Source organism: Capra hircus, chromosome 18 (assembly GCF_001704415.2).
Source record: "Capra hircus breed San Clemente chromosome 18, ASM170441v1, whole genome shotgun sequence".
Taxonomy (NCBI): Eukaryota; Metazoa; Chordata; class Mammalia; order Artiodactyla; family Bovidae; genus Capra; species Capra hircus.
In genome coordinates, this window is record NC_030825.1 from 26,942,168 (window position 1) to 26,969,467 (window position 27,300).

Sequence of the window (27,300 nt, forward strand, 5' to 3'; positions counted from 1 at the left end):
ATGGACTATGCAGTCTTTGCAAGGTCCATAATTTCATTTCCCCTCTGCATGTGGGTATGGCAAACACTGACAGAGCCCTTACCACATGCCAGCCACTGTTGGAAGCACTTAGCATTTTCTCATTTAATTCGCATAGATTGATACTGATATCACTCTAATTTTGCAGAGAAGCAAACCAAGGCTACGGGAGGCAAACTGACTGGCAAGAGGAGCTGGGATGTCCCACCCAGGCAGTCTGCTCTAGAGCCCCACGGCCAGTCACAGCGCCGCTGCCTGCCCTGTGGCAGTTTGCTTTCGAAAACGTGAGGAAGGTCCTGGCACCCAGGAGTCAATCTGCAAGTATTAGTTTAGTGAATGAATAAGTGAATTAGTGAAAAATGACCCATGTGAATTAACCTGGGATTAGAAAATTATTTTAGAGATCATTGAGAATTCCCTCGCAGTCCAGTGGTTAAGACTCTGTGCTTCCGTTATAGGTGACACAGGTTTGATCCCCGGCTGGGGAACTAAGATGCCACATGGCATGGCCAAAAAAGAAAAAGGTAGAGACCATTGAGTCCTCCTCACAGATGTGGCAAGTCTCTTTTCTGCAACACTTCAGCTTAGCACTGCTTGGTTTCCCTGGGGGTGGGGAGCTCGCTCTCTGACTGTGGGTAGCACTAGCTCTCAGAGGGAGCTTGAAGACTGAGCCTGAGGTCCTGCTAGAGTGTGAGATGTCAGAGCTGGGGACCCTTTACACCCCTTCACACGTCCCCCTCACCCCAGCAATGAAGGGGTCTGCATTTCCTGAGACTCCTCTCTGAGTGGGGGTGGGGTTGAGCAGAGGGAGGCAGGGCTCACCTAGGGTCAGCTAAAGGGCCCCAGTCCTGAGCCAGACTGTCTGGGTATGACCTCAGATGTGTTACTTAACAATCCCTCCACCCAACCCCGCCTGTATCTGTAAAACCCACATGAAAAAGCAGGTGTAGTGGGAGTTGAGGAGATAATCCACAGGTCCTGGATGGGGGTTCCTAGAGACCCAGCCCCCAGCCCCACAAGTGCTTCTCAGACACCTGCTCTGACAGGGCACTTTCCCATCCATCCCCTCCCCTCCTCCTTTTGCTGCTGGAAGAGAAGCAGGGCGAAGGTGTGTGCTTTCCTTCCATAGATGGCCCAAGGCACAGGCGTTAGGCAACCTCCCCCAGGTGCATCCAGCGAATGAGGGCTCCAACCCCTCCGGTTCACCTGAAGAGCCTGAGATGACATCACTAGCCAGGGCCCTGAGGGCACAGTGGGGCAGTGTGGGGGTTGGAATGTGGGTTCAGGAGTAGGGGAGTCCCCGGCAGGTATACAGGAAGTCACAGGGACTCCCCTGGTGTCCTTATCGGGGTGGGTGGCGTCTCTGGGGCCGTGGGTTCCGCTCTCAGAGCTCCAGGGAAACTCCGTGGTTTTAGGGGTCAGGCTGTCTTCCTGCAAGCCTATTTCTCCCTGACACCCCACCACTCTCCTGGTGCCCCATCTGTGCTCAATTGTGGGCACATCTTGCTGCTGAGCAGAGCAGCCACCCAAGCTCATGGGCAGAGCAGCAGTCGTATCAGCAGTTAGAAATTTCCCTGGGGTGAAGATGGAAAGGTGATCTGGGGACAACAAACCGCCTCCAGGAAAGGGGCTGGGCTGTGGCCAAGAGGCAGACCCTCCCTCAGGGAGTTGGATCTCTCCCACACTTCACCAGACCCGCATCCCTCCCTTGTTCCCATCTGTCCATCCATCCTTCCTTCATCTCCCTGGGCTCATCTCTACTTCGACCCCTTTATTCAGCAATGCCCAGCTCCTCCTTATTCCTTAAATGCATCAAGCAGCCACTCACCACAGGGCCTTTGCACGTGCTCTTCCTGCCCCCAGAATGCTCTTGCTCCAGACATCGCAAAGTCTACCTCCCTCATCACATTCAGTCTGTGTCGTGTCATATTCTTAGAGAAAATCAAAACAAACGCTCCCTCCTCCATCCTTCTCTGCCTCCCTTGCTTTATTTTGCTCCATGGTTCTTATCACTGAAAATATTTCATATTAACTTCCTAATCAAGTTATTATCTGTCTCTCTCAGCTCTAGGAAGGCAGAAGTTTTTTGGCTGTGCTGGGTCTTCGTTGCTGCACGTGGGTATTCTCTAGTTGCAGTGAGCAGGGGTTTCCTCTCTAGTTGCAGTGAATGGGCTTCTCATTGCAGTGGCTTCTCTTGTGGAGTACAGGTTCTAGGGCAGCGGCTTCAGTAGTCGTGATGCGTGGGTTAGTTGCCCCCTGGTATGCAGAATCTTCCCAGAGCAGGGATCAAACCCATTCCTCCTGCACAGGTAGGTGGACTCCCAGCCACTGGACCACCAGGGAAGTCCAGGCAGAGACTTTTATATTTTGTTTGCTGCTGTGTCCCCCGTGCCTAGAACAGTGTCTGGTACACAGTAGGCCCTCAATAAGCACTCACTAAGTATGTGGCTGAGTCTGTCCACATGTCCATCCATCTGTCCATCCATCATCCGCTGCTCCTCCCCATATTTGCTCCTTCACCCACCAGTCACCCAGAATTTCTCTGCACCAGGCCCTGTGCTGGGGTGTGGGTTTGGTCATCTGGCAGGGTTCACAGACAAGGAAAGAAATGACTCTGACCCTGGGGAATAGGCCCCAGATGAGGGGAACCCACGGGAACCCTGTGTTGTGGCAGGGGGAGGTGAGGAAAGTGCTCAAGGTGTCTTTATGTGGCTCAGGGCTTCACCTGGGGCCGAGTCCGCAGTGGCACCGGGAACAGACTTTGCCAAATGAATCAACAACTGCCTGGATGACTTCTTGGAAAAAGTGGTGGTTCAGTTCTCGATACTAGGGACACTGGGGTGGGGGGTGGGCAGGGAAACAAGCCACCTGTGGAAGTGGGGCCAGGAGAACTGCTGGCCTCAGGCAAAGCCTCAAGGGTGACGCAGGGGCCAAGCAGGTAGAGCTGGGCAGGGGAGGTGGGGGTGGGCACGAATGGTCCACAGAGGCCCAGGACTCTATGGGGACCTCCAGGATGGACGGAGCAGAGCCTGCCTGGACTACTCCCCACTGTACCCCTGGAAAGCTGGCGCAGCTGCCCACAACCCCTCCCATTCTTGCTCCCATCCTTCCTCTGTGTCAGCTCCTCTTTGTGCCCCACACGAGGCTGAATATCTGACAGCAGGGACCGTGCCCCCAGTCCCCAGGCCCCAGAGCCCCACCCTCGCCTCCTGTCTCCAGCCAGCTGCAGGCTGTTGGCTTGTTCCTACTGCAAGCAGGTGAGTCTGGGCCCAGGCTTCAGGTGGGGTCTGAGCTCAGACAGGAGGAGGCAGGAGCTTTCAGAGCTGGTCATCACATACGGTGATGGGGGAAGTGACGCCCACCAGCCCTGGGGAAGGGGGCACTGAGACTCAGAGACATTCAGGGACCCCTGGAGGGCCACAGCCCAGGAGGCCCCGAACAGAGGTGCTGAAAGCCCATTAAGGGCTGTGGTGAGGGCCGGGGAGGCTTCAGCACCCAAGAGTTCAAGTCAGCCCCTGCAGGGAAACCCAGGAATGAGAGAGGGAGGCAGGAGCTGTGAGGCCACCGGAAATGGGAAGAGACACGCACGCGGGCGGAGCCATACCTGGGCCTGCCTGCCCAGACAAGCTCCAGCTGGGTGCCTGGGAGCCCTGGGAGAAGGTGGACGGGGAGGAAGTCGCACAGGCAGAGTCTGGCCAGGGACCTGCCCAGACCTGAGGTAAGAAGCGGCTGCTTGGGGCGGAGAGGTTGGGGGAGCGTGGCTCCCAGCCTGGCTCACTTGACCTTGGCCGATCCTGGTCTAATTCCACATCTGAAGGCAGGTGTGTGGCCCCACGACTCAGGATTCTGGGCTGACGTGAAGGTCCTGGCGATCACAGGGTCGCCCCTTGGGGCTCTGAAGGGGGTTTGGTCGTCTCTCGTGCTGGTCATCAGGGAAGCTGGCAGGTGCGGTGTGCTCCCTGGGCTCAGCTGGGGAGACTGTGGAAGGTGGGGGGCAGAGGGGAGGCTGCAAACCTCGGTGCTTGGATGGGGAGGCAGGAGGCAGACACCCAGCACCCAGAACCTACTTCCACCAGGGATCTCATGGGAAACCGGTTTGGGAGCTGGTTGGCCCAGGTTGTCTGACTTTTGACAAGGCGGGGGATGGCAGTCTCCCTGGGTGAGACGGGACAGGGTGCAGGCCTGGGGGCGTCCCTGCCCCTCTGGCCAGCACAGGGTCCTTCCCACCACTCCCCAGACCCCTCACCTGGCAGCGTGTCCCATCCCAGCCTGGAGCAAAGGGCTGGTCCCGCCACTGCCACTAGTGGAAACTAGGGCAGCCTGCCGTCTCTGGGCTGATTCCGTATCTACCTCGAGGGAGGTGGCAGGAGCAGAGATCTGAAAACAAAGACGGGAGCAGACATCTGCACCTTCACCTCCACCCACACACACCCAGTCTCCTGGCCCCACATGGCAGCCAGACGGAGGTGGGGGGCTGGAGCCGGGAGGGGGCCCGGCGCCCGGCCAGCTCTGCCCCCATGAGCTTGGCTCCCTGGGGCGTGTGGGAAGCAGAAAGGGCTCCCCGTGTTGCCGCAGTTAATTAGGCCACCCCTGCTATTGAGTATCTGTCATCATCGCCCCATTACGCCTCCTGAACCATCTGCGCCCCAGCACTTATGGGGAGACCCTGGGGGCGCCCTGGCTCCAGGGCAGAGGCACAGGTGGGAAGTGGTGCTTTTGGGAGGCACTGGGGGCATCTCCCGGGGTGAGGATGGCCTTTCCACAAAGTACACGCCTTTTTATTTATCAAAAGAGGAGTAACGGAAGCCCCAGGTTCCAGGTAAGGACGCTGAGGCACCCTCTGTATGGCTCCCAGGTGCATCTCCGGCAGCCAACACCTTCTGCACAGCTGTGTGTGTGTGTGTGTGTGTGTGTGTGTGTGTGTGTGGGCGTGCACGCTCGGTTATGTCCAGCTCTGTGACCCCATTGACTGTAGCCCACCAGACTCCTCTCTCCATGGGTTTTTCCAGACAAGAATACTGGAATGGGTTGCCATTTCCTACCTCAGGGGATCTTCCTGACCCAGGGATCCAACCTGTGATTCCTGTGTCTCCTGCACGGGCAGGCGGATTCTTTACCACTAGCACCACCTGGGAAGCCTGTGCTGGTGGGTGTGTGTGGGTGGGTGGGTGTGTGTGTGTGGGTGTGTGTGTGTGTGGGTGTGTGTGTGTGTGTGTCTTGCCGGGGGTGTGGCATTGGCTGCATGAAGGTCAAAGTTGAGAGCCTGAGCCCTGGGGAGCCTGTGGCAGTCAAGTAACATGGCATCTTGTTACCCCACGATGAAGCAAGATCTGACGTCTTTGCCTGCTGCTGTGCCACCTGCCGGGTAGTGGCTCAACCTCTCTGGGCCTCATTTCCCTCCTGCGACTCAGGAGTGGCGATGCCTCACCCCTGGCCCAAGTCTTGGGTGTCTGAGTAGCCGCCACCCAAACCTCACAGGCCAGGGCTGGGGGTGAGCACTGACCAAAGGGGCACAGCCACCAAGACATCAGTGACAGCTGGGGTGGCCAGCCTGGGTCTCCTGTCCAGGAAGGGAAGCTCCTATGGAGGAGGGAGAAGCTTCTTCTGCTCCTCCTAAGGGCCAAATTTGCCTTGAAAGAGAGCTTGGGATAGTGAGAGTAACTGTGACTGCACTCCCTGGAAGCCCTGGCCTCAGACAAGCCTGCGCAGACCCATTTTACACCTGTAAACACTGAGGCTCAGAAGCTCGAATCTGGACAGTTGGATGCCAGGTCCCGGGCTGTGCTGATTGGAGGACTTTGGGAGCAGTGCTGGGAGGAATCCAGGTGAGAGAGGGGCAGTGGGGAGCCTCCTAATTACCAGGCAAAGAGTCCACTCATTGGAAAAGACCCTGATGATGGGGAAGATTGAAGGAAAATGGAGAAAGCGGTGGCAGAGGGTGAGACGGTTGAATGGCATCACTGACTGACTCAGTGGATACGAATCTGAACAAACTCTGGGAGACAGTGGAGGATAGGAGAGCCTGGCATCCTGTAGTCCGTGGGGCTGCAAAGAATCGGACACGACTTAGTGATTGAGCAGCAGCAATCACCAAGTCTCCCCCAGGCAAGCCTGCCTCAGAGCAGGGCACCAGAGGTCCCCTTGGGAACAGCAGTTCTCCCAGATGTCAGCCCCCCAACCCCGGAGGAAGGCTGCACCCAGCTCACCAGCTCGAAAACCCTGGGCTGCAAAGGGGTGCCTGATACATAAAGACAGCATGGGATCTCACCTGTGGAACCCAGGCCTCTGCATGCCCCGCCCTGCACCTACTTCCTGCAGCAAGGGTGGTTCAGGCTGGCGGCCTGGGGAGTGGGATTGTGGAGAGGGCTTGCGACCCCTGTTTGCTGGGCCTGCCCTTGCCCTGGGTTCAGGGGCTTCTGGAGGCAGGAGTGCGGTCAGAATGGCCTTCCAGGCCTGTTCTGGCTGGATCCAACCTTCCTGCCACGTGTACTTGGGGGGCTGGGCTGAGGTCAGACATTCCGTCATGCTCAGGGAGAGGGGGTGGCCGCCCTGTCTACCTTCTGTCTTAGGTAGCTGGTCACCCAGGCGTGCCTGCCTCCGGGGAAGGTCAGCAGGGTGGTCCGGGGAGGCCCAGCCAACCTGAACTTTGTCTAAGGACCTGCATAATGTGTCTAGGCAGGAATAGGGCAACTGTGGGAGGTGGCAGGTGGTAGATGGGGGTGGCGGTGTCTGTCTGTTTGTCTGTCTGGGGCAGGTCCAAGGACACTTCTTGTTGGCATGTGGTCAAGATGCCACTGGAAACAGGAAGAGGGTGTTAAGGGAAGACGCCGGCCTTGAAGTTGGATCCTGTGTGACCTTGGGCTGGTCACACAGGACCTCCCTCTCTGAGCCTCTGTCTCTCCCTTCAGCAAAACAGGCAAGATTTCCTTGGCAGGATTGTGGTAGAAAACACAAGTCCCTTGCTTGGTACACAGTGAGAGCTCAATAGGGCCACATGGACTTGCCTGAAGCCTTCAGGGGGAAAGGGGTGGTGAGAGGTCAGTGCTGGGGACACAGGAGCCCAGCGGCTGGTATCCAGGGAGTGTCTTTTTCCTCAGACCACAAGCCCCATGCTTTTGAAACCTGATGCAGGTAAACGTGGGTGGGGCACCTGCCTGGTGACCCAGGAGGAGCCAATGGGGTTGAGTCTGTCCTTGGCCCTCCAAATAAGGCCTCAGAAAGCCAGCTTGGACCTGGGTGACCCCTGCCCTTCATTCCACCGCTGGAGCTGGCACCAGCCTCTTGCACCCCAAGTCTGGACTTGAATCTCCATTAAACTTGTCCCATTGGCTGAAGGTGCCTCTAGCTCTCCTGCGTCTTGGATTTGTCAGGCTCTCTGCTCCTTCTCTGGCTGGGGGATGGCAGAGGCAGGCTTAAAGCACCAGGCACACAGCTTCCTTTGTGAGGGCGGCTGAGTCACATGGCCTGTGCCAAGCCCCTGCGCCCTGGGGTGGCTGTGATGGAGTTATCATGGGACTGTGGCTGCCCCCACGCCTGTGGCCAGGAAGCTTTCCCACGGGAATGAACAGGGAGGTGGCTGGGAGCATTGGCCACCAAGTACATAGTCTGAGTCACAGAACCAGGGTTCGAATCCTATCTCTCATACAGATGCGCTGTGAGGCTTTGGAAAAATTCTCTCTCTGAGCCTCAGTCTTCATCTCTGTTGAGTGGGAACAGTCATCACTGTCTGTAGAGGAGACACTGGACATGAAAGAGCTTTGCGAACGGTGGAGTGTGGGCCTGTGGCATTTGCGTTGACTTGGTGATAATCATCACATTGGCCAACATTTGTCGAGCACCTACTGTGTGCCAGGCATGGTACTCAGTTATTTCCAGGGACACTCAGCTTGCAAGGGGGAGAAGCCCGAACTTGAACAGTTCTTGTCCAATAAGGACCCACCCACACACAGGCAGTGGTGACCTTCCTGATGGTGGGCACAGTGCTTCACTGTTGGCAAGGCTGCCCAGGCTGGAAGATTAGAGTCGGGAAAGGGTGAGGCCTCCAAGCAGAAGCCCCACTGTACCCTCCTACTTGCCCAAGGCTCTGCCACTGTGACCACCACGAATGTCCCGTCCTCCCTCCTGTACTGGGGACCACACATCCTCCCACCGCCCTGACAGCCCCAGCTCTGTCTCCTGTGCAGGCTTCTCTGAACAGCAAAGCCCTTGCAAATACATCAGAGCACGCATTTGTGCCAGGCTGGGCCAGGAGCTTGACGTATGTGGCCTCATTTATTACTACTGGTGGTGCTGTTACTATCTGCACAGATGGTGGATGGCTACAGAGATGCTGCCTGAGTCCCTAGGCTGCCAGAGCCAGGAGCAGAAGCCCGTTGGCCTGAGCCCAGAGTCTGAGTCCAGCCTCTCGGCAGTGGCATTACCACCTCTCCACCGTCCCTTCAAATGAAGCCCTTTTCTGCAACTTTCTGTGCTCTCCACCCCATCTCTGGCCACTATCACCAGCCAGTAATGTTCATGACCTTCCCTGGCCCTGGAGGACTCCAGCCCTTTACCCCTGAGCCCTAGCTATGTGACCTTTCGGAAGGTTCCGACTATATCACAAGGATACCCCCATTCTGCTGTGCCCAAGGGCAGCCTCTTCCCTGTCACCCAGATCTGTAGTCCATCCCATGACCCCTGCATTTCAGGGCAGTCTATGATATCGTATCCTCTCTCACATGTGGGGTGGGGGTCCCAGCCTCTGCTTCTCATTACTTGGACCAAAGTCCCTAGCCTCCCACCCACTTCCATCCCTAAAGCCCCAGCGGGGCTCTGGCCTCCCTTCCATATCCCATCCCCTCACTGCTGGTGCAGCTTCTAGAGCAGACCAAGGTTCCTCCTGCTTGAATAAATGCTGGAGCCACCTGGGATCGTGTTTAAATATATATTCTGGTTCGGTAGGTCTGGGGCACACCTGAGATGCTGGATCCCTAATAACTCCTCTGGTCACGCTGTACATCTGTGGACCACCTTTTGCATGCTGGTCACAAGAAATTCCTTCCCTGGCTTCTCAGCGCCGTTGATGAAACCCCTTCAGAAGCAAACTCCCTGCTTTCAAGATCTTCCTGAAACTGCCCTCACCCACTAATTAGATCCTACTTCCTTCCAAGGATGCCTCCCATGCCCCGCTTCTCCCCTCTCTGTTGATGCTGTCCCCTCTGCCCAGAAAGTCCTGCCTGCTGGTCTCTGTTCATTGAAACTGATTCTTCAAGACCCAGCTGCTCTCAAGGACCGACAAACCCGTTTCAAACCCTGGCTGTGACCCTCACCCTCTCTGAGCCTCGTCCCTCTTCAGTGGAGCAGGATAACAACTGTCCTGAGATGCAGGGGAGATCATGAATGTAATGAACCTAGCAGGAGCCTGGTGCCTGACAGGTGCTTGGTTAAAGCCCATGGGTCTGGAGACCTAGACACAGACCATCTGTGTCTCTGAAACACGAGCACGACCAGCCCACAGGGTGGAGGATAAAACAAGAACTCAGAGCTGAGCATTTTACTCAGAGCCTACGGACACAGCCCTGGTAATTAGTCCTGGTAGCAGTTCTAGGAAGAGGCGGCATGTGCGCTAAGTTGCCTTAGTTGTGTCTGACTCTTTGCGACCCTGAGGACTGCAGCCTGCCAGGCTCCTCTGTCCATGGGGATTTTCCAGACTAGAATACTGGAGTGGGCTGCTCTTTCCTCCTCCAGGGGACCTTCCCTAGCCAGGGACTGAACCTGTGTCTCTTATGTCTTCTGCACTGGCAGGCAGGTTCTTTCCTGCTAGCACCACCTGGGAAGCCCAGTGACAGGTAGTGTTGTGATTAATAATAATTTATTTGGTTTCTCTTCTCCTTCTCCCAGAGCTCCCTAGGGCTCTATGGTGCTGATAAGTGACTCCCCAGTGTTGCTACAACGTGAGCCAGGCTTGTCACCCAAGCCCTGAAGCCTGGCACAGTACCCAGCACATAGTAGGTCTCTGAGCAGGCTGATGGTGAGAGAGCGGGCAGAGCCTGGTGAGCAGCTCCTGCACGGCTGGGCCACCTTCTAGGGCCTTTCCTATGTGGCCAGGGTGGCAGTTAGCTGGAGGCTTCTGAATCCCTTGCTTGGACATCCAGCTCAGCAAGTCCCTGCCAGTTCAGAGTGGCGCTGCTGACCCTCCATCTGCTCCCTGCTAGCCAGTACCCTCTGTGGCGTGTATGTATGTGTGTGTGTGTGTGTGTTTGTCTGTATGTGTGTGTGTCTGGTTGCTGTCTGGCTGGCCTGGATCCCAGAGAACAGCTGAGGCTGCTCCAGTGACCATCTGGCCTGGCCCTGAAGGACAGACCTTGGAGGAACTGAACCTTAGCAGTGATGATTTGCCCAAAGACATGAATTTAAGGAATCCTGGATCCTTTTCCTGGGTCCTTTCCTCCCTGTCCTTTCTCTGATGAGGAAGAACATCTTCACCCCTTGTTTCTTGGTCTCCAATGTGGACCAGCCCCTCCTGCCCTGGCCATGAGGCAGTGCTCACTGTAGCCCTGGGAGGGAGCAGCCGGCTGGACATAGACCCAGTGCCCACCTCTCCCAGGCAGGGGCACAGCCTGGTCAGTGGGCTGACTGCTTGGAGAGCACAGAACTGCTTTCCAGAAGCTCAGGCCTGGGGGCTTCCTTGTACCCCACTATGTAGCTTTATTGCCCTTCCTCTTCCCTGCAGCTTGATTTATACGAGCAGGTAAGGGATAGACTTCACCAGCAGCAGCCCCTGGCCTCCTGGGCTGCCTGAAAACTTCCATTCATGCTGCAGCAGGTGAATTTTCCAGGCCCTTCTGCAGATCCCCGTGAGAGAGAAGGGACCTTAGGGCCCTGGGCATTCGTAGTATCCAGGGCCCGCTCCAGAGGCCTGGGAGTCTAAGTTCATGAGCGGTTAAGACAGCTGGCTGTGGAGCCAGACCATCTGGGGTCCTGTCCCACCTCTGCCACTCCCCAGCTGTGTGATCTTGTGCAAGCTAATTCCCTTCTCTGGGCTTCCTGGCTCTCCCTTCTGTTTCATGGCGAACGTTGACTGAGGGCTCATCAAGTGTCAGGCGCTGGTCTGAGCGACGAGTTTCCCCGTGCTGCCATGGCTGTGGCGCCAGGGAAGAGTCTGGAATGCAGTAAATGGTCAGTGCGTATAATCCTTATTATTAATTATTATTATTACTGTTGTTATTGTTGCTCTCATCACTAGCCCTCATTAGGCTATGAAATCCTTCCAGCATCTGTGACTTGGAAATCACTGGTTCACATTGGAGGGATGAGGGAAGATGAGGGATTCCCCGCCCTCCACAGTGGGGGAGCGTGGGCCATCTGAAGTTTCCTGACTCCCAGGGTGGCCGTGAAGGTTAACAGTGACAGGAAACTGCAGACAGAGGCCAGTGGCCAGAAAGGGAAAGGGGGCATCAGCCCATTTTCAAATTTCTCTCTCTGAGCTTTCGGAGCCCTCTGGAAGTGTTCCTCCCCTGGGCCTCAGTTTCCCCCTTTGACCCAGCAGACAAACTAGAAGGCCATTTCAAGAAGCCCCTGGAGTCTCAGAGTGCAGAACTTGAGTCTGCTGAATGTTGTGAGTGCTTGGGGAACACTGAGGTGGGTCCCTCTGCTGGGAGGACGAACTGAGGCTCAGGGAGGAGTCAAGGTCAAGTGGCCAGTTGTGTGTGGCCTGGCTGGCCACATGCCAGGCGGCTTGACACCCGCCCCTCACCCCTTCCCTGGAGTCCCTTCCGCTCTGCTGGTCAGCACCGGCTCCTGCCTGCTGCAAAGGAGGCCGGCCTTTCTTTCAGGAAGGGGCAGTTGTTGTCGGGCCCTGGGTTGGAAGGGGGGGGCATCTGGGCAGACTGTTGCCATAGTAACCCTGGCCTCTCTGCCAGAACTTTGGGGGAGAACAGCCTTGGGGAAGTAACAGATGGAGGGCGAGGAGGCAGTTATCTCTGACTAGTATCCATCCACAAAGCCTGGCACCTGGATGGGGGGTGGGGAGGAGGTGAAGCTGAAGTGCCCCCTTGCCCAGCGCTGAGTCATGGGCATCCCTCAATGTCCCCGCCTCGGTGCTCTCAGCCCTGCCCCCTCCCAGCCTCCCTCTGAGAAATCCGTGTGACTCACGTATGGTCCCGTCATCCCCGGACGAGCTTGGAGGAGGGAGGAGCCCAGCTGGGGCAGGAGAGGGGTGTCCCCCCCCACCCCCCGCAAACACACCCCTGCGCCTCCCCCGGCTCCACACTGGCTGCCTGCCTTGCACAGTCTCAGGAGACTGAGTCTTCACGCACACCAGCTCCCTCGGCCGCTGCGGCTGGCAGGTTAAGCCTCAGAGGTGGATCTTGAAAGGTGGTTCCGCTGCCTGGTCCCACTCGGGACCTTCTGCTCATCACCAGGTACCGGATCAAGGGCTCGACAGCAGGAGGGAGGCGGAACAGGGGTGTGTGCGGCTGAGGGTGAGGTGGCGGTGGAGCGGGGCTCTGAAGTCTCTAGCCCACACATGAGCAGGGCTGTGCCGGGGCTGGAGAGTTGTGGGCAGATGGGCAGCGAGATGCCGCGGAAGGGGGTGGAGCCGGAGAGGGTGGAACCTCTCAGAGCCGTTTGTTAGCGGGGGAAACTGAGGCTGGGAGTGGTAGGGTCCCTGGGTCTGCTCCGTTGCCAGGGAAGTACTGTTGTCTCCTGCCTCTTACCGTTCAGATGAGATGTAAGGTTGGTGAGAGGGCAGGGGGCTCACTCAAGATCACAGAGCAAGTGTGGGGAGGGAAAGCCAGCCCCTGGCCTCAGGGAGGAGAGGATAGGGCCAGGTGGCTGGGCACAGGCACTTTGGAGGCAGCCTTGCCTGCCGCTGCCCTGGGACTGTGTCCGGGGACCCCCCGCTGCCCACTGAGACAGGGGCAACGTGGCTCTTCATGGCCCAGGCCCTGCCTTTGGGAGGAGACGAACCTGGCAGTGGGGTCTGAACATGGGGGACCTGGGATGAGAGAGAGCGTCCTGGGAACCAGCGGCAGTCGATGGGGAAGTGCTCCCCGCTTGCTAACCGCCAGGCCCCAGGTCCCCGTCTGCTCAGAGTTGAGAGGGCCTCCCCACCTGGGGGATGTCTGGCTCCTCTCCCCACCTCCTTCTCAACTGGCCTCCTTCCTGTGGTGCCGTTTCATGGGAGTTGGGGTCTCCTATGGCTCCCACGGAGGTGGCTGGTGCCTATTTTACTGAGGAGGGTTGGGGGGACATGAGTTGAGGCAGGGGCCCCTCTCACCATGCTGCCACCACTACTGTCCTGCTTGGAGCAGCTCTGGCCTGGGTGAGGTGGGGTAGGGAAGAATAGCCTTTGTGGCTGTAGAGGGCCCAAGAAGTTAATTATATAAATAATAATTGAGTGCCTACTGTGTGCCTGGTACTGTTCTAGGGGTGGGGACTCATTTGAATGAGACAAATTGGGTGTGGGTGGTCCAGAGCCAAGCCCCTGCCCTACCCACCCCACCCCACCCACGCTGGGGATATGCTGAGGGCAGAGTGTTGATTCCTCCGGATTGAGTCGGGGAGAAGGGTCTGGAGTCAGTGAGAACCATCAGGGGCTGAGTTAGTCCCCCAGATCCCAGGCCAGGGTTCCCGTGGGGTCTTCCCTGCCAATGACCAGGGCAGGACTAGCTCTTGGAACCAGACCTGAGCCCCTTTGCTGCAGGGACCCCAGGGGCCTGAGATGCACCCCACCTTGGTCTTAGCATCACTGCAGCCACCTTGCCTTGCCTCTCTCTCTCTGGGTGCAGTTGGCCCTGCTGATAAGTGGAAGTATGTGTTGGGGTTGGGGGTGGTAGCTGCCCCGCCTCCCGTCCTGGGCTTGGCTCCGAGAGGGTCAGGTTGTGAAGGACACCACTCCGGGCAGGCATGGCTCTGAGGGAGGCAGAGGCTCTGCTCGACAGCCTGCTCTGTTGTTGCTAACCTCAGTGGTTCCCTGGGCCACTGGGCAGGATCCCCCCAACTTGTCAGGGACACAAACAAACAAGACAATTAGGATCTGAGACCAAGGAAGGAGATAAGCTTGCTGACTGAGGGGGAGAGAATTTCCTGACCTGGGAGGATGGGAGGCTCCACAGAGGGCATAGAGGCTGGCCTGGGAGGCTGGTGGGGAGAGGGGGAGGGCTGATGGGGTGGCAGGGGTGACATTCCTGGCTGAGAAACTGCAGTGGGACAAGGTCTGAGAATGATGGGGGGGGCTGGAGCAGGTGATGGTACTGGAGAGCTGGCATGTGTCATTTCGGTAGCCTGATTGCCAGGCCTGCCGGTTGCAATCTGCTCGCAGGGGAAGGGATGGTGGGAAGTTTCTGGAAGTGTGGGCTGCCACCCAAGCTGGATGAGAAGGGCAGGATTGTGACTGGGGTGGGAGAGTCTGGATACCCCAGGCCCAAGGCTCCTGCTTGGAGGGAGGAGTTTCATGGCTGAGGGGACAGAGTGGGGCGGTGGTCGGCCAGTCCAGGAGAAGGACAGGAACAAGAGGCGGCAGAGCTGTGGCCAGGTCCGCATGTGGTGGGGGTGGGCTTCCTAGCAAGGTCCAGCACGACAAGTGCAAGACGGGCAGGGCAGAGTCTGCCATGAAGGAGGCCGTGTGGACGGTGCTCTAGTTGAGTCTAGCCCCGGGTCACTGCATCCTCAGCAAGACCTGTGTGTGGATGGTGGGTGGCAGGGTATGGAGTGAAGAGTCAGGGGCAGGGCTGGTGGGAGATGAGGGAAATATGACCACACAGCCCCAGATCTCACTGCTGCTACCCCACCTAGAACCAGAGCAGGTTCAGCACCCCCAAGCCTGATCCTGGGGCAGCCCTGTGACTCTGTGTTCTGACTCACAGCAGCTGGGGCATCACGTGAGCAAACCCAGCAGCTGGGGGGACTGGGACCCCAGGGACCAGGCAGATGGCAAGTGGGGGCAGGGCAGGGCTGGCACTGAGGGGCCTCTCAAGTGGGGTGGAGTCCTGGCTGGACCCCAGCCTCCCCAGGCTTGCCCTCTGTCAGTCTGGTCCTCTCACCCATCAGGAGTTCCTTGGGGCCCCCGGGGAGCCCTGCAGATTTGGGAGTCACGTTGGGGCTGCTGGAGGAAGGAGCACAAGATATACATTTTCTGAACCCTGCCCAGTGCCTGCCCTGGCACAGGTGGGCTGAAATATCCCCACCCCCTGCAGGCCCCTCAAGCCCCAAACTCTCTTTGGTTCCCTGGGGGCTCGACTGGACTAGAACAGTCCTGGATCCTTGCTGCCCTCGGACTCTGCCAGGCCTAGGCTCAGCATTTTGAACACACCTTTATTCCCACAAGCTACAAGCTCCTGGTGTGCCCATTTTAGAGATGAGAGCACTGAGGCACAGGAGGCACCTCCAGGAGTGACCTCTTATCTTGGGGGCTCCAGAATCTGGGCTGTCGTCCACTGTGTTCTTCTGCCCCTCTCCATGGGAAGGGGACTCCTCAGCCAGGCTGGACTCTGGGCTGGGGGCCAGAGGATATGTGCCCTTGTCCTGAACCCCATCCATGCCACTGTTAAGCCCATGTGCTTTTAAGGCAACAGGACCCATGGAGAAAGCAAGGCCACTTATCCGGGGAGAGCTTTGTTCCTCTCGGTTTGTGTGAACTTGGGTGTCTGCGCCTCATTTTCCTTATCTGGAAAAAGTAGATAAAACATAACAGTATCTACTTCAGGGGCTGTTTTGAGCCTGAAGGACTAATGCAGTGAATTGCTGACACCAGCGCTTGTCCCACATGTTAGCCTTTACTATTGCGATCTACCTCTTGGGCAGATGGGTGCACAGAGGCCCAGAGACACACGTAGTAGCTTGAGGGGGGCCATCTTCCTGCCTCCCAGCCCCCAAGAGACCTAGAGCTACCTGGGCATCAGCAGGAACCCCCTCCCACCCCCCACCACAGCCTGACTTGTGTTTTGGCGGGGAGGCCAGGGTGGTGGGAGTTGGGCTCTTGGGCTGGCGCTGGCTCAGGCTCAGGCAGTTTGTGGTGCACTTGGCAGTTCAGGCAGGCTGAGATAAAAGCTGAGCCCTGGAGGAGCTGGCAAGGCTTCCAGGCACCAGTAGACAGGCTTCTGCATTAGAGAGAGATGGCCTGGGGGTGGGGGCCTCTCTGTCCGGGAGCCAGCCCCACTCTGGTCCCCTGAAAGGCTGGCGGTTAGACAGCTAATGGCTCCAGCCTGGCTCCCTGGGTTCAGGGCCACTCACACTACCTCCAAGGTGAGCAGCAGTGAGAGATCAGAGCCACCTCTGACTTCCCTCCGGTCCCCGGGTCTCTGCCTCCCTCCTTCCAGAAGCCCTGCCCTTAGCTCTCTGGCCCACGGGTGAGAGCAGAGGACTTTCGGGCTTGTATCCTGCTGCCTAAGGTCACAGCCTCCCCAGACCTCAGTGTTCACACCTGTGCATCGAGATGACAGCCCCCCCAGGGTTGTTGCTGGAATTTGGGGGAGATGGCTGCAAAGCATGCATTCAGCACAGTGTACAGCTTTGATGGGTCTTCCCTAAACCTCTGCTGAAAGTTTGGGCTTCAGGTTCGGTCACACAGTAGTTCAGTTAGAACTGAGTTCACATCCTTGAAAAGTGACCTTGAGCAGGTGGCTTAATTTCTCTAAGCTTCATTCCTTAGGCCATCAGACGGGCAGAAGGGTACCTGAATCCCTAAGTGAGACCCTGTGGGAATCATCTGAGTCAGCCCCGGGCTATAGGGGCCCTTGAACAGTAGACCCCCCCATTCCCAGCTGTCCTGGACCTTTGCTTTCCCATCGCCCAGCTCAGCTGTCCCCCTGGGGGAGGCAGCACAAGATGGGTGGCTCTGGGGTTGCCCCGTTCTGGCCCACCTGTGTGAACGTGGACAGGTATATTAGCCTCTCTGTGCCTATTTTTGTCATCTTCAAAATGAGGATAGTAAGGGCACCTTGGGGCTGCCATGGTGACTCAGTGGTGAATAACCCACCTGCCAATGCAGGAGATGCAGGTTTGATCCCTGGGTTGGAAAGATCCCCTGGAGAAGGGCATGGCAGCCCACTGCAGTATTTCTGCCTGGGAAATCCCATGGACAGAGGAGCCTGGTGGGCTATAGTCCAGAGGGTTGCGAAAGAGTCGGACACCATTTAATGATTCAACAACAATAAGTAACAGCAATGGCACCTTGAGAGGGTTAAGTGAGCCAAGAAATCTCAACCACTGGGTACAGGGCCTGGCACACCATTAATGGTGTCATTGCCACTCTTCTGGGCCATCACCAAGCCCTTCTCTGAGGGAGCCGCAGTGAGCTTATTGCAAGCATTAGCCCTGTCTTCCCATGACATCACTGGGAAAGGCCCCAGAGGACCCCCCCCCCCCACCGGACAGGAGCTGTCCCAGAATGAGGGTCCCTCCTGCGCCTGGAGACCCAAGGCGTCCCTGGCTTGACCACTGTCCCAGACCTGCAGGGGAGACCTGGGTTTGAGCTGGTCTCCTGGGGTAGCTGAGTCCCATTGGCCCCTGGGAAGTGAGGGTGGGGGTCCCTGGCTGAATCTGGCCCTCAGGGGTGTGGCTCTGTGGCTAGCATTCTGTTTTCTGACCCTAGGGCAGAGGCACAACTGCCCAGACCCACCTGCCTTAATGGTGACAAATGTGAGGGGTGACCCCGGGGGGCAGCTGAGTCATGCGTGGCCTGGCACCCTCTGCCCACTGCTCCTCTGCTTTGTCACCAGTTGAGTGGGTGTCAACCCCCCCGGGCGCCTCCTAACCAACCCCCCACCCCTGGTGCGTACAGCTCCACCGCCTACAAAGGCCTTCATTCAGTTGTGGTGCAGTTGCCCTTGGAGTTTTGAATCCGTACATTTCACAGATGAGGAAGGAGGCCAAGGTCTCCTGACTCCAAACCTGGATCTTTGCCCGTGGCCCCGCAGATGATGTTCCCAACTGAGGCAGTGAGTTCCCTGCCCCTGCTGGTATTTAAGTCTGACAGGGAAGTTGTAGGGGGACCTCAGATACCATGTGGGGTTCTTCACGGCTCTTTCCAGTCCTGAGCTTTTCCGACCCTGCCCATTCTAGCATCAGGCGATGTTTGTGGGCAGGTGGCGCCTCCATATAAAAGCCCTCTCCATAGTCTTGCCAGCACACCCACCATTAGAACCATCCATTACATCTTCAGAGGCTCCTCCGTTCAGTTCAGTTCAGTTCAGTTGCTCAGTCATGTCCAACTCTTTGAGACCCCATGGACTGCAGTATGCTAGGCTTCCCTCCCTGTCTAGCACCAACTCCTGGAGCTTACTCAAACTCATGTCCATTGAGTCAGTGATGCCACGCAACCATCTCATCCTCTGTCATCCCCTTCTCCTCCCGCCTTCAATCATTCCCAGCATCAGGGTCTTTTCAAATGAGTCAAATCTTCGCATCAGGTGGCCAAAGTATTGGAGTTTCAGCATCAGTCCTTTCAATGAACACTCAGGACTGATCTCTTTTAGAATGGACTGGTTGGATCTCCTTGCAATCCAAGGGACTCTCAAGAGTCTTCTCCAACACCACAGTTCAAAAGCATCAATTCTTTAGCGTGTAAGCTGGATGGGAGGCACAGAGGGCAAGAGGGCATCAGGGGAATGGGATGGGCGTGAGGAAGGAAAGTCTGATGGAGGAGTTGGGAAGCGTGGACACCCAACTCCTGAATTATCAGGTGCCCCTTGCTCTCCTTCATCCAGTAGTCCTGTGCCTGGTAGGTGTGTGCCTGGCCTCGTGGCACTTCCCCTCCCCCACACCTGCATGTGACATCACCTGGCGAGAGCTGCAGGCAGTGGGCAAGGCTGGAAGGAATCCTCGTGCGGTTTCCTCAAAGCTGTACTTATCCTTTGTCCATGACCACATCTGCCACACCCGGCTGGGGCTCTGCCACCTAGGTACACACCCAGACCAAAAGGCAGTCTATTATTCGGCTCCTTGGCTAGAAGCCGAGAATATCTGGGTCCCAGTGCCCGGGCCGGGTCTGGGGGTAGTGCACATTGCCATTTGTGGCGGAAAGGACAGCCAGTGTCTCCCCAAGGAGACCCTGCAGCGGGTGTCAGTGCATCTGGGAGTCTGGCCTCTGCTCCCCCACCTGGGTTTAGGGAACCAGAGTTGGGAGCTGCAGTAACTAATGACTGGAAGGATGGGAGTGCTTGCAAACCCCATGAGCCTATGGGTGAGGGTCTGGTTTCTGGGCTGGAATACTTTGGACCCATCGTGCAGCCTCTTGGGCCTCATGTCCACTTCCCTGGAGTGGCTGGAAACTCCTCTCCATGTCCTGGAGGTTCCAGGGCTGGGGATGGGACAATGGGGGCATCACAGGTGAAGGGGTTCATAGAACTACCTATAGGTTCAGTTTCAGCAGCCATGGGACCCCAGGAAAGAAACTTCTCCTCTCTGAGCCTCAGTTTTCCCAGCTGTAAAATGAACTTAATAATACCTACTCCTCTCAGGGCAGCTGCGTGCATTGCAGAAGGTCAGGAGCACATCGTGTGGCTCACGCTCCCTCCTGGTTCCTATCTCCGCCCCAGCTCCATCATGAGTCTCTGCAGGCTGGTCCTAGGGACACACCTGCCTCCAGGTGCCTAGACCCCAGGATCCTCCCCGGCCACAGGCACATGCCATTTCCCCTCCTTGCTCCACTCTGGGGAGCCCACAGGGAGTCCAGATGGGAGATCTGGCATTTGCGGCAGTGGGTGCACAACCCGCCTTCGTTGGTAAATTGCATACCTGGGCCCCTCTCTCCTGGGTCCATGGGAGCAGGTGATGGAAGGTGTAGCAGTGTGTACTCTGCCTCCACATAGAGAGAAAACTCTAATTTGGATCACAGTTCAGACAGGATCTCAAACATCAAATAATCCAGCACCTGTGAAAATATGTCTGTGGTCCCACTGGTCTAGGAAAGCCTTGGGCTTCCAGGCTTGTGCACAACAGTTCAGTTCAGTTCAGTCTCTCAGTCGTGTCCAACTCTTTGCGACTCCATGGACTGCAGCACGTCAGGCCTCCCTGTCCATCACCAACTCCCGGAGCATACTCAAACTCATGTCCATTGAGTCGGTGACGCCATCCAACCATCTCATCCTCTGTTGTTCCCTTCTTCTCCCGCCTTCAGTCTTTCCCAGCATCAGGATCTTTTCAAATGAGTCAGTTCTTCGCATCAGGTGGCCAAAGTATTGGAGTTTCAGCTTCAACATCAGTTCTTCCAATGAACACTCAGGACTGATCTTTAGGATGGACTGGTTGGATCTCCTTGCAGTCCAAGGGACTCTCAAGAGTCTTGTCCAACACCACAGTTTAAAAGCATCAATTATTTGGCGCTCAGCTTGCTTTTAGTCCAACTCTCACATCCATACATGGCTAATGGAAAAACCATAGCCTTGACTAGACGGACTTTGTTGGCAAAGTAATGTCTCTGCTTTTCAATATGCTGTCTAGGTTGGTCATAACTTTCCTTCCAAGGAATAAGCTTCTTTTAATTTCATGGCTGCAGTCACCATCTGCAGTGATTTTGGAGCCCCCAAAATAAAGTCTGCCACTGCCGTTGTGCACTGCAGGACTTCTTAAAAGCCTTTATCAGGTGGCTCTGGATGGGAGCTGAAGTTTCAGGTCCTGTCCTGGCTCTCAGTCTGTGCACAGTCTTGGAAGACCCTCTCTGGCCAAGCACCTGGCAGCGATGTGTGTGCCTCTAACTCAGATAGAAGCTGGGAAGCGGGGACGGCTCAGAGCTGGAATCCCCCTGCCCTAAGCATCAGGAACTGGCTCTTCTGGAAAAAGGCTTGGAGCCAACCTGGCCTGGTCAGCTCTGTCTCATTCACTCACCCATTTGTTAACTAGCTGTCATTGAGCATCTACTGTGGACCAGGCTCTGTGGCAGTAGGTACTGGAGATACAAGTGATGAGCAAGATAGACAAGAAAGGGCAAACACAGAGAAATGGATGACAAGCAAATCACAGGGTCATTTCAGACAATGTTAAGTGCTTTAAAGTTTATTACATAAGATGACATAGAAGAGGAGATGAATGGCGAGGATATTTTGGTTGGCTGGACGTGGAAGTCTTTTTAGGAGAGGGGAGACTTGGATTAAGACTTGAGAAGGGGGAATTCCTGATAGTCCAGGGGCTAAAACTCCAGGCTCCCAGTGCAGGGGGCCTGGGCTCAATCCCTGGCTGGGCAACTAGATCTCACATGCTACAACTAAGAGTGTGCATGCCACAGCTAAAGGTCCCACAAGCCGCAGCTAAGACTGGGCACAGTCAAAGAAAGAAGTATTAAAAGAAAACAAAAGAAAAAAGTCTTGAGATGGAACCAATCAGGGAAAGAACCCAGAAAGAATGTTCTATGCTGCAGGGAAAGCATGTGCAAAGGCCCTGATGTGTGTCTGGGGATAGAAAGAAGGCTAGTGCGCTGGAGTTGGTGTAAGCAAGGAAGGGTGGGGTGGCACAAGGTGGAGGAAATGGAGCGGGGTCACTAGCTTGTTATTTTGGTGGTCATGCTGCTCTCAGAGCATCAATTATCTGATTTATGAGGCTTATCACTTTGTCCCCGACCTCCGCCCTGGTCGGGAGTGTTGTGGGTGTTAAGTGAGAATCTTTCCGGCAGAGACTTGGTTATGGGCAGCTATGTGCTACTGTAGGTTTTTTTTTTTTTTTTTATTGTTGTTATAAGTGCTTAGTGACTCTGGGTGGAACCAGGAATCCTGGGCCTCTCTTTCTCTGCATGTGGCTGCAGTTAGTGAGTACCAAGCGTGTGTACAAGGCCAGGGGTGCCCCATCTGTGGCCCCCACTCTGGCTCCCCTGAACCGCAGCCCCCCCACCAGCTCCTTTCAAGCCTAGGGTCTTTTGATCCACAGTGACAGCCTTCTCTGGCCCAGCAGGCCCTGGAATCCTTTCCGGGCGAAGGTTCCACCGAGAACAGCAACTCCTTTCTTTGCTTTCTTTTCCTCTTCCTCTGGGCGCCAAAAATAGTGCCTGAATAGGACACAGCTCTGCGCCGCCAGTGAGACAATAGCCCTGGCTCTGGTCCATCAGTGCGGGGGGGCAGCGATGGGAATGCAGGGGCACACCGTCCCATGGACCCCAGCCTCTGCTGCCTTTCCCACGGCCTCGGCCAGAAGCCAGCCCAGAGCCCCCTGGAGTGTGAGTGCTGAGGGGTTCCTTGCTTATTCTGGGGAAGGGCTCTGAAACCCTGGGCTCCTTGGCGCTCTGAGCAGCCCCATCCTGTCTCTTAATCAGCTGCTGGTCTGGAGCTGAAGGCCCTGGTGGGGGCGCCCATGGCCCTGGTCCTCTTCTGGGCTCTGTATGGCACACAGAGGCCATCCCATGGCTTTGATGTCCTTTTGCCTTTAACTCAATGGCTATGAAAGACTTTTCAGAGGTCAAAGAGATGTGTCCTCTTGAAATGAAGTGAGCCCCCGTCAATGGAGGCAATCAAATAAAGTCTGGATATACATTGGATGGGGGTGGGATTAATCAAGCATCAGATGGACATTGGGTTTGATGTCTTCATGCCTCAGAGGAGATCATGGTTTGAATTCCATACACCTCTCTTACCAGTTAGGTGGCCTTGAACAGGTCACATCATGTGCCTGAGCCTCTGTCATTCCATCTGTAAGATGGGTTCAATAGGGCTAAACTTTAGAGTGGTGGAAATGAATTTCCAAAATGCCCAGTGGAGTGCCTGGCACATATGCAGGCTTTCAGAAGCTTTGCCTCTGTTCTCGTCCCTCCCCAAACAGGTACTTACTCTAAGGCACAAAAAGGACCCACTCTTGGCCCCCAGGGTGCACTGGAGGAAAGCCAGGGGGAACCTCTGACTCCAGGGCTATTTCAGGAGAAAGATTCCTGGTGTGCTATGGCTATCTGGGAAGGCTTCCTGGAGGAGGCACTCCTCTAAGACATTTCCAGAGAAGTATTGTACACATTCTGTTCTCTTGGAACCCAGTGGTGGGGATTAGATGGGTATCCAGGGGGATCAAGCCAAGGCCACAAGCTGGCAGCCTCATGGGCAAATATAGCTGATAGCAGACATTTTTTGATCACAAGGGTAGACCTCACTAGTGTTCTAAAAAGATTTAAAGTAAATGTTGATGAACTTAGGTGTTCCCCAGTGTGCCCCATAACTTAGTGTACTAAACTCCGCCCTTCTTCCTGCCTGTTCCATGCCTGGCCAGCATCTGAGTAAGGGGATATGGGCACAGGACAAGTTAGGGGAACTGCGCTGTGCTGGGTTGGAGTTGGGTGGTGACGTAGTAGTCACTGCAGCTGCCAACGGTTGCCAGGGCAACGGTTGCCAGGGGTTGCTGTCACCTGCGCCCCTTTCCCTGGGCTGTCGGCTGGGGCTTGCAGCCCATCTTCCCGCTGCTTTGTTTGAGGCTCTGGTGAAGGGGCGGGAGCTGGAGCTGGGGTAGTTCAGCTTCAAAGTGCCCCTCTGGCCTCTTGGACTGGGAAGAAGCTGACCTACTGCCTCAGCAGGCTGCAGCCTGCAAACAAGGCAAGCCCTTAGCCCACTCATTCACACGCTTTATGTATTGATAATCCACTTGACGGCGTGAAGGAGAAATCCAGGTATGATTCTTGCCCTCTCTCTCCATCCCGCTGACTCTCGCTCCCCAAACCCCACCCCCACTTCTCATCTCTCCCCTTTTCCTTGTCCGCCTTCCCCACCATCCCTCTCCCCTGTATCGTCTTCTACTCCCTCTGCCTCTCCCTCCCATCCCCCCAAACACCCTTCCTCCCTAAACTGAAAGCTTAGCTGATGGGGAGGGTGGGGTTGGGGCTGGGTGTCAGTGACACCAGGGGTTCAGATACGACTCCGAGGGGAATTGGTCAGTGAAACAGACAGCAGCCCAGAGTGACAAGGAAGTGGCTGTGGGTAAGGGCCTCATACCCCACACTCCTTCCCTCAGCCACACTCCAGCAAAAATTCAATTTCAGTTTACGGACTGTACCCCTGTCATCGAAGACAAGCCTCTGCCAGAGCTGGGAGTGGGTGTCCAGAGCCTGCGGAGGACAGAGAGCAAGTGTGTTGCTGGGAGGGGGTCTTCACAGCCTCCAGGACCAGGGTGTCTTCAGAGGAAGGGTTTCAGCTAATCCCAAGGAAACACATTTCTGGAAGCATCTTTTACTGGGAATTTTAAAGAGAAGCCCTTTCTAACAGGTAATGTCAAGCAGAAACGGACTGCAAAATCGAGAGCCTGCGTTCTGGAGCCAGGCCCCGATGCTGGACCTCAAGCCGTGTGATCTCCAGCAGCCAACCTGATCTTCAGGGCCTCTGTTTCCTTATTTGTTAAATGGGCAGAATGGTATTTGTCTCAGATTTGGGGGAGGATTAAATGTGCTCCTTTGGGTGGAGAGCTTAGAATCAAGTCTTGCATCTTCAGAGAGCTTCATTTAATGCTAGCTGTGTGGCTGGAGGTGGTGAGCACCCTGCCCGTGGGGGTATGCAAACAGTAGTGGAGGACCAGGTAGGGTGGCGCTGTGTGCTCAGTGAGCTGGGATGGGATCCTAGTCTGTGCCTCCACCGACCTTCCCTGGAGGGAGCTGGAACCTCAGGCTCACCCTGGCCTCCAGCTCCTGTCGGGGAGGATGCCTGGCTGTGTGTCCGGCTTGCCCCTCAGCCAGGGATCTGGGACCCGGAGGAGGAGAAAAGAAAGGGAGGGCTGGCAGCTGACCTTGGGAATGCTAAGGGGTCCTATGCTCCAAAGGTGGGCGTTCTGCCAAGTCCCCAAAGAACTGAAACACAGCCCCCAAAAAATGAACAGGGAGGTAACTGGGCTGACCTTGTATGCCTGGCCTTGGCCAGTTTGGGAACACAGATGCAGAAGGGAAACTGCAGCCAGACGGCTGAGGTCCGTCTGTGGTTTGAGAGGGAAGACAGGCTGGGCAGGAGGATGAGATGGCCAGCGCTGTTTTCCTGTCCGCTCGCTGTCAGCCGGGAGGTAAGCCCTTCCCTTCCCTAGAAGCAACCCGGGGCTCTGGTCTATGAAGAAGACAGACGGGGGGACAGGGATCTTGTCACCTCCTCAGTAGAGGAGGAAGCTGAGGCCCAAAGAGGGGACTGGGTGCTACAAAGGTCCTAGGACCAGGTAGGTGTGGCGCTAGTTCAGGACCCTATGGGCTTCTCTGATGTCTCAGGTGGTAAAGAATCTGCCTGCAATGCAGGAGACCCAGGTTCAATCCCTGGGTTAGGAAGATACCCTGGAGAAGGGAATGGCAACCCACTCTAGTATTCTTGCCTAGGAAATCCCATGGACAGAGGAGCCTGGCAGGCTACAGTCCGTGGTGTTCCAAAGAGTGGGATGTGACTGAGCGATTAACACACACGTGTGTCTAACTCCTGCCACCCCCACTCTGGGAGGGTGCATTCCCTGGGCAGGTGCTGACTGGCGAGGGCCCTGAGGCCCAGCTTCAGCTGCTCCTTGTGGGGAGGGCTGTGGGGAGCCCTGCATGTGGGTTGCAGGCTGCCCCAGGGGCATGGAGCTGTTCAGGGCTGGGGCCACTGTCCCAGGACTGCTCATGACAGGTCCTGCTGTCTGAACACCACCCCTAAACTGGGCCAGACCCAGACCTTCCTAATCCCTCCCCTTCTCTGAGGTTCTAGATTTTTTCCATCCTCACTCCGATTCCAAAAAGGTTGTGATTCTCAGCTTCTGAAAGCTCTTGCCTCCCCATCACTTTTCTCTCTTTCTTTTTCTCTCTCTGCTCCTCCCTCATTCCCTTTCAGTCTCAGCATTCCAAGTGTCTACTGCTTGAGGTGACTGCGGTTGACTTTAATGGCAATCCAGAAACACGGCTGGCACTGCCCCTTTCTCCAAGAGCTGGTGCTGCCGGCCAAAGGGAGGTGCGATGGGGCTGCCATTACCCCAGGTTCCCCCAGGACCTCTGGCCTGGAAGTGTCAAAGATGGTGATGAGTCGCCCTGGGGAACATCACAGCCTAAATGGCTCCTGTAGCCCATCTCCTGCTAGTTAATGGCCTTTGGGACAGCTCAGAGGGGAGGGGAGGGGAGGCAGCTGGAGGCTGGGAGGGAGAATGCTGACAGTTTTCTTATCTGCGTGGTGTCAAGATTTCCGAGCGCTCCTCGTTTCACATTGGTAACAGGTGTTCTGCAAAAAAAAAAAAAAAAAAAAGCTCGCACCATCACACTGGGCTGGGAAACTAAGCCCAACCAAGCTCTGTGGATTTTCTTTCTGCAGGACTTATCAGAGCCTTTGATATGTTAATTCATATGACCAAGTAGGACCTGCAGTATTTCTCTAGCTTGGGAACTAGTGCTTCTTAGGGAGGAACTTCCCTGTCGCTCATATAGTAAAAAATCTGCTTGCAGTACAGGAGACCTGGGTTCGATCCCTGGGTCAGGAAGATCCATCCTCTGGAGAAAGGAATGGCAACCCACTCCAGTGTTCTTGCCTGGAGAATCCCACGGACAGAGGAGCCTGATGGGCTACAGTCCATGAGCTTGCAAAGAGTCAGACATGACTAAGTGACTAAACACACACAGCTTCTTAGGAAGTGCTTGGCAAAGTTACCTCATGGTAAAGTCAGGGAGATAGTTCCAGAGAAGGGAAGGAAGGGGCTCTGGTGACCGTAATGGCTGAAATCACGGGCTTTGAGGTTTGGTGGACTAAAGTCTGAATCCTGGCTTGGCTACTTACTTGCCTGGGCATCACTTAGCCTTTTTGGATTTCCATTTCCTTTTTACGTTGGGGCAATAATAGTATTTGCTTTATAGAGTTAAGGTGGGATTGAACGACCATTTGTGAAAAGTGCCTTGCGCAGTTTTGGGCACCAAGTGAGTGATCGCTAAATGGGAACTGTCATCTCCTGCTCCCCTTCTTGGATTCCAGCTCCCTTTTGCTGTGCCAGCTAGACCTCTGTTTATTCCCACTCGTGGTCTGCTGTTCTGCCAGGCACTGCGAGGCTGGAGTGCAGGGCAGTCGGGGGAGGATGTGGAGGCTGAAGGCCAGTGTATGGTCCGGGACCCCACTGGGGTCTGGTGGGGGCACCTCCTTTGTTTGTCAAGTACATGGCGTTTCTAAGTTAGACCTTTACAGATATGGCACAAGGTTGGCATCCAGGGGGGAGGACCGGTGTGTGCAGAGGTTTGGAGGAGGGAACACTCAAGCCCAGGCTCATCTCTCGTGATGGTGTGCTGGCCTCTGAGGCCTCTTGAGCAAACACTCTGATTGCAGATAAAGCAGGTGGCAGGGTGGGTGGCTCTGGATAACGGGCTCTCGGGGGAACCCGGCGTCCTCTCATCTGCGCAGGTGCCCCTCTCCTGCCCTTCCTCGGTCTCCC

General features: G+C 56.1%; 1 protein-coding gene and 1 long non-coding RNA gene across 4 annotated transcripts in view; one reads left to right on the top strand and one right to left on the bottom strand.

The window, feature by feature from the left end:
* The window catches only part of ADGRG1 (adhesion G protein-coupled receptor G1), a 44,811-nt gene continuing 20,758 nt past the window's right edge, over positions 3,248–27,300 (top strand). Inside the window, exon 1 of one of the 3 annotated variants that reach the window (XM_005692028.3) lies at positions 3,248–3,736. Coding sequence is in view for 1 of the 3 variants with exons in the window: in XM_018062045.1 (XP_017917534.1) it covers positions 24,820–24,942 (123 nt within the window). In the remaining 2 variants the exon portion in view is untranslated. Of the gene's footprint in view, positions 3,737–12,237; positions 12,420–24,765; positions 24,943–27,300 lie in introns of those variants that run through there. The other 2 variants (XM_013971025.2, XM_018062045.1) reach the window with 2 other exon arrangements.
* LOC108637971 lies at positions 3,744–5,112 on the bottom strand. Its single transcript, XR_001919455.1, has 3 exons — positions 5,061–5,112; positions 4,265–4,395; positions 3,744–3,996 (listed from the first exon to the last, which is right to left on the bottom strand). It is a non-coding gene; the product is annotated as an uncharacterized LOC108637971 (long non-coding RNA).